At 49.2% G+C, this 10,096-nt stretch overlaps 3 protein-coding genes across 4 annotated transcripts in view; all 3 read right to left on the bottom strand.

The window, feature by feature from the left end:
- RAB8A (RAB8A, member RAS oncogene family) overlaps positions 1 to 248 on the bottom strand; it is a 6,933-nt gene extending 6,685 nt beyond the window's left edge. The window contains exon 1 of the mRNA XM_057386942.1: positions 90 to 248. Coding sequence (XP_057242925.1) covers positions 90 to 213 — 124 coding nt within the window. The 5' untranslated portion in view covers positions 214 to 248. The remainder of the gene's footprint in view (positions 1 to 89) is intronic.
- Positions 249 to 465: 217 nt separating this feature from the next.
- TPM4 (tropomyosin 4) lies at positions 466 to 6,081 on the bottom strand. Of its 2 annotated transcripts, none has more exons than XM_057386940.1 (8): positions 5,876 to 6,079; positions 3,719 to 3,852; positions 3,338 to 3,455; positions 2,858 to 2,928; positions 2,569 to 2,644; positions 2,215 to 2,277; positions 2,063 to 2,132; positions 466 to 864 (listed from the first exon to the last, which is right to left on the bottom strand). In XM_057386940.1, the coding sequence occupies exons 1-8, from the start codon at positions 6,005 to 6,007 to the stop codon at positions 782 to 784; spliced, it is 747 nt and encodes a 248-aa protein (XP_057242923.1). In that variant the 5' UTR covers positions 6,008 to 6,079; the 3' UTR covers positions 466 to 781. The 2 variants fall into 2 exon arrangements, with proteins under 2 accessions (XP_057242923.1, XP_057242924.1); XM_057386941.1 differs by lacking the exon at positions 466 to 864 and adding an exon at positions 951 to 1,561 and having other exon boundaries at positions 5,876 to 6,081.
- A 1,129-nt stretch (positions 6,082 to 7,210) lies between these two features.
- LOC130586223 (tropomyosin alpha-1 chain-like) lies at positions 7,211 to 9,946 on the bottom strand. Its single transcript, XM_057386943.1, has 2 exons — positions 9,370 to 9,946; positions 7,211 to 7,457 (listed from the first exon to the last, which is right to left on the bottom strand). Exons 1-2 carry the CDS (start codon positions 9,481 to 9,483, stop codon positions 7,314 to 7,316), a joined length of 258 nt encoding a protein of 85 aa, XP_057242926.1. The 5' UTR covers positions 9,484 to 9,946; the 3' UTR covers positions 7,211 to 7,313.
- Between the last annotated feature and the right edge of the window lie 150 nt (positions 9,947 to 10,096).

Genomic DNA, 10,096 nt, shown 5'->3' with positions numbered 1-10,096 from the left:
CTCTACGGAGCCCTCAGCCCCGAACGGGCCCGAGCCGCCGCCAGAACTCCCTCCCAGCGCAGCGAGGCGCGGCCCCGGCCCACGCTCACCGATGGTGGAGATGAAGGTGGCGTTGAAGGCGTCCTCGGAGAAGCGGAACAGGGCGCAGGTCTTGCCCACGCCCGARTCGCCGATCAGCAGCAGCTTGAACAGGTAGTCGTAGGTCTTCGCCATGTTTGTGGGCACCGGCCCCGCCCACCACGCGCCCATTGGTGGAGCCCGGCRGAGAACGCACAGAGCCGGCACGCCATTGGCGGGCGTGCTGCACCCGGATGTAAGCGGCGCTGTGATTGGCTGTCGCCCCGCCGCCGGTGGCCCCGGTCATTTCCTGCTGCGGCCGGGCGAGGCGGGGCGGTGACAGTGACAGTGACAGTGACATCACGGCAGAAAAACACAAACGGGACAAAAAGCGGCGGAGACCTCGGGACTGTGAGAAATTGTTTAATATGAAACGGCAGCGACAGGTGCCCGCGGAGGTGGCGCCACCGCCCGGGTGCAGCTTCTACCGGGGTTTATATAAAAGGACTAACGAACCGTGAGGAACAGCCACGGGACACGCCAGGGGCTCCCCGGGGGCTCTTGGGCTGAGATGGCCCCGAGGGAYGCCCGGAGCCTCTGGTGTGGCTGTGTTGGTCATAATTTAATTGGCTTTTCCAGGATACAGAGACAGAGAAGGAGAGGAGCGATGCGGCGGAGCAGGGACAGGGCTGGCTCCTGTCGGTGGCTGGCAGCTCTGCGCCTCTCATATACAGTTCAGTTCATTTAGCGTCTGGTCCAGTGTCTGGTGCAAGCCCAAGTTCTCCTCTTTGGCTTGAGCAAGTTTTTCTAGTGAGAAAGAAGAAAACCACAAGATTTAAATCATGTTATTTTACAGCCTTTGCTCTTTAAAAAAAAAAAACCTGGGGTAACTTACCTTCATGTTTAAGACACCTTTATAGCTATATCATCAGAATGGGGCCAATTTTTTGTAATTGCTGTCCTGTAGCGAGGTTTTTGGACACGTCTCATGTAAYGTGAAAGACCTGTGTTTTAATGAGTCATTTACAGGACACATCCTGATGGGTTTTCCTTGAACTGAGAGGGTTTTTAACCAGGCTGGTGGAGCAGAAGTAGACACTGAGTGCACTCAAAGCTTTCCTGGGAACACTAAAATTCAAGTGTTTGCCAGAGCCAGGTCCTGCCCCATCTGTGCGTGCCCAACCCTGTGTGAGGAGCTGAATGTATTTCCAGTGTCACCAGTGTATTTGAGGTGATTTTTACAGAAGTAAACCCTGAAAGATGGAAGGTAGAGGTATCAYGTTTTATTGAGCTCAGTTCCTCAGAGGTGGAAGGGTGGCTTGTGGAAGTGGCACAGGAGTGACAGGGATTTACAGGCAAGAAAAAAAGCTGGAGAAAACACAGCGAGTGGCAGCGCCCTGCGTCCCCACAACAGGGACAGGTCACAAAGAGGTCATGTCATTGAGGGCATGGTCAAGCTCCTCACTGATGGCTTTGTACTTCAGCTTCTGAGCGTAGAGCTCGTCTGTCAGTCACGAGGGCAGCAGCAACGGGCCAGCGAGAAATGCAGGGAGAGAAGAGGCCACAGGAGGAGAACGGAGACAGGCAAAGGGCCACAGCAGCCAAAGCAGTTGGGGAGGAAAACAAAAGGAGAAAACAGAGGCGTAGTTGAATATCAGAAGGAAAGCAAACCCCCCACAGAGCTGCCTGGTCAGAAGTTTCACCTGTGTGAATTTTTTTGTAATCTCATAGCAGATTAAGTAAGGTTGGGCTCTTGAACCCCTGAGCCTCTCTATCTGTCAGTTGGCCAAAACCAGGTCATTGTTGCCAACTTTTTGAAAGAAAACCTTTTTCAGGAGAATTTCCACCCCACCAGGGYAGGTGCCCAGTGGACACATCACAGCCATCTACCAATATGCCTGATGAGTGCTGCTGYTCTTTCCCAATAAAATCCACCACCCATTCCTAAAATGTATTCTCTGATTCAAAACTGACCACTTTTAAAACAATTCGAGTCATTCCATACCTTCCAGGTCATCRATAGACTTTTCCAGTTTGGCAACAGTTCTCTCTGCAAATTCCGCACGAGTTTCAGCCTAGAAAAGTTGAAATAGCATCATTGGATGCTCCTAAAAAAAAAGTTATGCCCAAACACAGTTTGGGGATGGCCAAACTTACTTCTTTCAGCTTGTCAGAGAGAATCTTGATCTCTTCTTCATATTTATCTTCCTTTTCTGAGTACTGTGAAAACAATAAACGCTSTTTAAGGAAGTTGTAGCAACGATAATAAATGTTTATGAAACTGTGACCTATTTTTAACCACTTTTCCTTTCACAACAGCTGCAAACACCATTTCCGTGCTTTTTCCCTCTTCCCCAGCCCTTCAGGCTTGTTTGGGCAGAACTGATAGAGTGGTATCCACAGCAAGCAGGTTAAACCTTTCATTTGCTTTGTATTTCTGGTTTATTTCTATGAATTCTATTTAAAARTTTGGGCTTTGCCCATATCCTTTAGTTAACTGAAAGAACCAACCTTTTCAGAYTGAGCTTCCAAAGATTTCAGGTTGTTTGTGACGTTCTTTARTTCCTCTTCAAGGTCACTACATTTACTRTAAGGGGRAAATAAAAGTATGAATTACCAGTGTGCCTGTTATGATTTGGAAAAGTCTAAAGGGAGGAAGAAATGAAGTCTGAAGGGAGAAAAATGGGTATATAGTAAATMAACAAGCTTTTCTGCAGGTACTAACCTGTAGTAAACCTGTCATAAAATTTTTCTAATGAAATGTAGTGCTGGCTTTTACTGTATTCTAAAAGTTACTCACACTTCAGACACCTCTGCACGCTCCTCAGCTCTCTCCAGTTCACCCTCCAAAATAACCAGTTTACGGGCAACCTGTAAGAAGAAAACAGCTGTGTCAGGCCAGTCTGCAATTCAGAATCACAGCRTGAGGGACCTCAAAAATCATCTCAWTCCATCCCCTGCCACAGGCAGGGCCACCTTCCTCACAGACTGCAAAAACCATTCTAAAGTACTAYATTCCTGCTTCCATTGGAATAAGGAAATTGGGTTAAAATGTACACCCACAGATGTTACAGTCCTCCCCAAATAGTGAGATTTTGCAGTATTTTTAGYGTTAGGTACCTAAGATGCTGCAAATCATTATTAAAATTCCTTCTTGTTGGGAATGTTCCAAGRTTGAAGCATCACTCAGTGCCAATTACACTAAGAGGGACTAAACTGMAGGGTAACATTGTTGTTCATGGCTCTCATGTACGTTTAACCATTTCCTTCTCCCTTTTACCTCCTCATATTTGCGGTCGGCCTCTTCAGCAATGTGCTTGGCCTCCTTCAGCTGCATTTCCTGAATTTCCATTTTCTCTTCGTCTTTCATTGCTCTGTTCTCGATAACCTTCATTCCTCTGCAGAAGTCAAAGAGTGTTTACTGCAGAAGCATTTCAACACTTGTACCTCAACTTCCTGAAGTGGAATTGGGYATTTGTGACCCAAGCGTGGCCCATTATGACCATCATGTTCATCACTGTTAACTGAATTCCTCATTTGAGCTTGAAAAAATGTTTCAAGTCTCTGACCTACAGCCCACATGCAGATACTAAATTATACAGGAATATTTTATTCRTATTTATTCAGATTTTAACGGACAGAAAATAAAAAAGGAACGTACCTCTCGCTCTCATCTGCTGCTTTCTCAGCCTCCTCCAGTTTCTGCAGGGCTGTGGCCAGTCGTTCCTGGGCACGATCCAACTCCTCTTCCACGAGCTGGATGCGTCTGTTCAGAGCTGCCACCTCACCTTCAGCCTGTGTGAAACAATCACCCAGATCTGGGGTTAATCGGCGAGCTGGCAAATATTCCCAGCTAATCAGCCTCCTTAAAACTGCARCAGCATCTCCCTGGGACATGCAGGGGAGCTCCAGGGGCCCTYCTGCCTCTGCTTTTTTGTTTGCTTAAACTGTGGCATCTCAGGAATGTCAAGGTATGGAGTGTGGCTTGTCCTTTCTTTATTTAATGGTACTTATCATTCCTGCCACACAAAAAAAGGACTCCACGGGATTGCGAATGGATCAGAATGGATCTGGGTATTTTTGGAGCACAGTCACAGGGCTGCATCTATCCAAAGTTAAAAAAAATGAACAGTTTCCATGATGGCTTAGTTCCAAACCCTTCACCGTTGATTTCTCTGCCCTTGGTTTCATGCAGGGACACCCTGTCACAGCTCACTGTGAAGCTGGAGCCAATTCCTGCTCCATCCTGGCTCCTGATCCTGCAAACGCTGGAGAATCTATGTGGTCAGTTGGGCACAGACAGCGGCCTCAGCGTGGCAGTCAGGCGTTTTTTGGGACAAAATTATATATGTTCTTAAAATAAGTTCACTTTGTTTCCTGCGATACTAAAGGAATTAGAAGGCATTTCTTAGAAATGAGATCTGTTTGTATGTTATTGAATAAACTGCACAGTAATTGGAATGCTATTAATGTATAAAAGATAGCTAATACATGGAAGAGATTGCTGGGAGAAATGCTCAATACAGACAACRTGGACAAATTGGTGTCCATAAATAYGTTTATTAARATATGGCTCCTTCAATTGCTTTTTTTTTGAAAGAAAATAAAGCCCTGCTTTAGTAACTGCCAGATTTGTGCACTTTATTGTCCCAAAATCTGAGGAGGATTGCTATATACATGATTTAACTTTTTCTTTCTGAACACTTTTATGGGATACAGACCCTGGAGGAGTGACTGTTTTATGCTTTATGTTAAAACACTTTGAAAAAAAARAAGTGTTTGCTGCAGTTTAGTTTGGTCACTGACCACTCCTAAGCTGGAGGAAGTGGTTTCCATTCACATCTGAGCCATCTTGGAAAGAAGTTCAGTGGCTGATCCAAATGGAAGCTGACCCAGGATTCCTGTAGTCATAAATTATCCGACATTTCGTCTGTTTTTACCCAGYGCTGTGTTTAACTTCCCGATTTATACATAAAGCATCGATCACGTACAAAACTGCCGTCTGTTCTGTGGCAGCAACTCCTTGCGCTAGGCAGGGCACTTTTAAGTCACATTTTAATTCAGCAAGATTCCAAAGCTACGGGGCCACTGGGAATCTGGGGTGAGCCTGGCTCCACCTCTCCCAGCAGCAGCCCGCAGTCCTTATACGGTAAAACTAACTCGCTGACATGTGATAAAATAGCAGGAAGATGCCGGGAAGGCTGATCGCACACAAATCTAAGTGAAACCAGCTGTCCAACCCCGGGAGAGCCGCACGCTAGCGCAGAATTCGCATTTCTCTGTGAAAAGCAGGAGGGAAAGTTATTTTTCAGCAGTTCGGACATTTCCCAGCTGTGCTGAAGCCAGCGGTGCGGCGCCGAGAGGCGGGAACTCCCCGCTCTGTGTCATGCAGCGCTTTTTCCTAATTAAACAGCCATTTCCTACTAAACTCGCAACCGCTCCCCAGTGCCGATCGGTGCTCGAACGCCTTTTCCGCAGGGATGGGCCCCAAAGCGCGATAAGCAGCGGGCGCTGGGGCCGAGCCGCCGCCGCGCCCGGTTGCCCCGCGGGACGGGACGGGACGGGACGGGACGGGATGGGATGGGATGGGATGGTGCGGGCGCGGCGCTGCGGCAGCGCGGGCGGTGAATGCGGAGCGGAGCGGAACGGAGCAGCGCGGGGACAGCCGAGGGATGGAGGCAGCCGGCGGCCGAGCCGTCCTGCCGCAGCAGGGAAGAGCCGGGCGCGCCCCAGCGAGAGAGAGCCAGAGACAGGAAGGAAGGAGCAGCCCGGGAGAGAGCGACCGAGAGAGGCGAGCAGGCAGCCCGGGCGGTCTCACTTTCTCCCGCAGGTCCCGTTCCAGGTCCAGCTCCCGCTGGAGGACCTGGGCGCGATCCTCCGCCTCATCCGCCTGTTGCTGCAGGCACTGGATCTTCCTCTTGACGGCTTCCAGGGAGCTCGGCGCGGCCATGGGCGCGGCGCGGACGGCGGGCTGGGCGCGGAGGTGCTGCACGTGGCGGGCCCGCGCCTTTCAATGGCCCGATGACGTCACGCGGCTGGAGGTGGAGGTGGTGACGTAGCACCGGGGAGTCGGCGCAGGGCAGGGGCGGGACGGGACCGGACGGGCGGGGACCGGGGATCGGGGCCGCCCCGCTCGGCCCCAGCTCATCCCCAGCCCGGTCCGGGGGATGCACACCCCGGCCGCCGCGTCCCGGGGCCGCCCCGCCTATCCCCCGCCATCCCGGGGGATGCACACCCCGGCAGCCGGGTCCTGGGGCCGCCCCGCTCGGCCCAGGGGATGCAGACCCCGGCAGCCGCATCCTGGGGCCGCTCCGCCTGTCCCCCGCCATCCCGGGGGATGCAGACCCCGGCCGCGCGTCCCGGGGTCATCCCGCTCGGCCCCAGCCCGGTCCGGGGGATGCAGACCCCCGCAGCCGTGTCCCGGGGCCATCCCGCTCGGCCCCATCCTGGCCCGGGGGATGCAGACCCCGGCCGCGCGTCCCGGGGCCATCCCGCTCGGCCCCAGCCCGGTCCGGGGGATGCAGACCCCCGCAGCCGTGTCCCGGGGTCATCCCGCCCGTCCCCCGCCATCCCGGGGGATGCACACCCCCGCAGCCGCGTCCCGGGGCCATCCCGCTCGGCCCCAGCCCGGTCCGGGGGATGCAGACCCCGGCAGCCGCGTCCCGGGACCGCCCCACTCGGCCCCCGCCCGTCCCCCGACATGCAGATCCCGCACCCCCATTCCGGGACCGCCCCGCCCGTCCCCCGCCGTCCCGGGGGATGCAGACCCCGGCAGCCGCGCTCCCCGTTCTCAAAACGGGGGAGGGGGTTTCACGCCTCTACCGGGCCCTGCCCGCGCTTCGCCACTGCCAGAACGGAGCGGGGTGTGGCGGGGAGCCGGGGCTGGTCTTTAAGCCTGCCCTGGGCATGAAGGCAAAGGGTATCGTTACGCCACAGCATAGCTCTGCTGCTGTCCCATTTCCTTCAGAAGTCACCATTTTGTTTACTTCACTTAAAGGAGATTTCTCCTTTCCTAAAGAATTCCCATCCGTTTCACGGGGGAGGCGGGGAGGTGCCCCAGGGTTCCACCAGGGGGTCCCACCAAGTCCCCTCTGGATACCCATCGAGCCTCAAGTGGTGCCAGCTCCAGGGCTCGGTACAAAAAGCCCCCCCGCTCCCTTAGCAGAGGCAAGAGGAAATGAAAATCCTGCACCGCAACTCTGCCTTTCCATCCCCCGGCAAAGTGCATATAACCAGTGTAGTGCTAGAGACGAGTGTTAGCTGTGCATACGTACATCAGTGGCTTTCTTCTCAGCCTGCTCCAGTTTCTCCTGGGCGTCTTTGAGAGCCTCTGAGTACTTGTCCAGTTCATCTTCAGTTCCTTTCAACTTCTTCTGCAGAGCTACCAGCTCATCYTCTACCTTTCAAGATAAAAAATCCCAAAGTGAGCATATTGATGTAGTATCAGTTAGAGTTTAATATTATAAATCCCTCTTTACTATTAGTTTTAACTCMATATAACATACAAAAAGTCACGAAGGACCAGATCAAAGTTGTGCTGGTGACAGTAGTCTGAAAATCACTGGTAGCAGTTGCCAGGGAAAGAAACATATCCTTGAACAACACTCCTTGCTGCCACACACACAGGATCTGGTTTAATACAGAACTTCTTGTATGAGCCCTTTTCCACCTCATTTTTAGTTTGGACACTCTGCAGCAATCACTTTTGCAGCATAATTATAGATGTTTTTAAATTAAGTCCTTACGTTTCTTCTAACACTATTACCTGGTGATTTTTCAGGAAACTATTCAATTCCTGTACAGCTGGAAAAAAATCTGAGGTCCTTAATCACCTTTGTGCGTGGTTCRGGACACTTTAACCCAGATGAGATAGTGTGGGTGTGGGAGGGAGCAGGGCTGGCCTTGCTGTGGGTGGCACTCGGTGACCGTGGGAGGTCTCCTCCAACCTGGATTATTCTCTAACTGTGGCCCAACACGATGAAGCTCAGACTCCTCCATACCATATAAATCCATATTGTTCACTAGAATGGTGCTATTTATAACCTGCTGGAGACTGTTYAATGACAAACTGTCTCATGCTCCCTAAGAATGCACCTTATCAAARGCTTGCTGCTGATAAGGGTGGGCCYGCAAAGCCATCTGCTCCATCCTTTCATTTGCAACACAAAGCAGCTCAGTCTGCTGAGACACTGATTTATCCATTTAGCTCCACCTTCACAGGAATTTACTCTATCGAAACAGTTTATGTTTTGGTGCACTTCCTTCATTTTAGTTTCACTGATAAATTTTAAAGGCATTTTTGGGTAGTGTGCTATTCTGGAATGTTGTTATGTTGCTGAGAGTAACCAGATAGTGTGAGAGAAMTGCAAACCTTGCTTGGATGTTTTAACAGAGGGAAAGTGAACAGCATGAAGCTGATGCTGGCTTTGTGTATGAATATTAAAATAACTATTTGAGTGCCAAGCCCACATTAAAAAAAAAAAAAGCTGAAAATTTTGAGGCAAATCAGAAAAGAGGAGTAAGATCAAAGATTTTTTTTTCTAAAGAAGAAGAAATATTAGGYCAGATTAATGCTTATAACATATTAGAGCAGTCTGGAAGATGTAGAAGTAGCCAAGTTTAGAGAATGTAAAAGAGAAAGATGTGGTAATTTTACAAGAAGTGCTGCAAAAACTTGAGTGTACTCAGCTAATATTTCAAGATCACTCTGGAAACACTAAAGCTCAAGGAGACAGACACACAGAATTAAGACATTGAAAAGGAAAAKAATATGAAAATGTTATCATTAGAATTCAATTAAATGAAGAGCATTCAACTTAAGATATTTTTCACTATTCTTGACAAAAAAATAAAAGAGCATCTCCCCTGTTGAGTCTCGGCTGTCACCTCTAAGGGGCACTCTCTGCACCAAGAATTTGAAGAGAACTTTATTAATTCACTTCAAGGAGAGGYTTAATTAATGTTTAGACACAGTTGACTCTATTAGCACTAGTCCTACAGGTGTCAAGGTTTACAGCTTTGATTTTAAGTATGTAAAGGCCTTTTCCAAGGAATCAAAGCATGAGAAAATTAGGACAATTATATAAGATTTAAGAAAACTTAGACAAAGTACTGTTAATAATCTGAGGATGATGTTCATTTTGGAGAGACTGAGATGGCTGAGAARTTACTGCCTACTGCACTGGCTGTACAAGCATAACAAAAAGGCAMAAAACTTCAAAAGAAGGTGAACAGAAAACCGACTTCACATTATTTTGCTTTCTAAATCAGAACATTGCAACACAGTATTTTGTTACACTCATTTCCACTTACCTGCTTGCATTTGTCCTCAGCTGCCTTCTTATCYGTCTCAGCCTGCTCTGCTCTGTCGATGGCATTCTCCTTGTCTAACTTCAACATCTGCATCTTTTTCTTGATAGCTTCCATTTTTGCTCAAGGATAGGTTGGCTCTATCACCCAACTGAAAGAATCTGCCGAGTAAAATTTTAGATTTTGCGCAGCTTGGGACCAAGAAAGAAGTTGTACCCAGGCAAGTCGCAGGGAAAAATGAGCTACAAGTGGTTGTAGGGAGCTTTAAACCCAGAGCCCCCTGGACAAAACCCAGATCTATTGGCCTCTTCTCCGGTGTTCCATCCACAGCCTTTCTAAGGAATGAGCTGGAACAGGCTCACTAGAGGAATCTTCACCACTCCATCTCCTTATTTGGGTCCTGTTTTCTTAAAGAGAAAACTGTTTCCATTTTTAAGCTTCTGACAGCAGCATAAGTGTTGACATATGAACACATGCTTGGAAAAAAAAGCTGATTAGCTCCCCTTTGTGTGTGCACAGAGCAGTTAACCAACCCAGCRGATCTGTGGGCATGGGCCTGCCTTCCTGGAATAATGGCATGATTCGTTAGATAATTCCAAAAGAAATCAATATATTAAATAAATAAATAAATAATTTTTTTAAAATCTAGGCTTCAGAGGCAGCTAAATTTAAGTTATAAAAAGATGCAGGATATGAGACAGCAGGGTTTTTTTGCTGTTAAAACAAGCAC

Source organism: Malurus melanocephalus, unplaced genomic scaffold, assembly GCF_030028575.1.
Source record: "Malurus melanocephalus ecotype Western Australia unplaced genomic scaffold, MMel_1.1 scaffold_1102, whole genome shotgun sequence".
Classification (NCBI taxonomy): Eukaryota; Metazoa; Chordata; class Aves; order Passeriformes; family Maluridae; genus Malurus; species Malurus melanocephalus.
The sequence above is the reverse complement of the archived record's forward strand: the minus strand, read 5'-3'. Positions and strand labels throughout refer to the sequence as shown.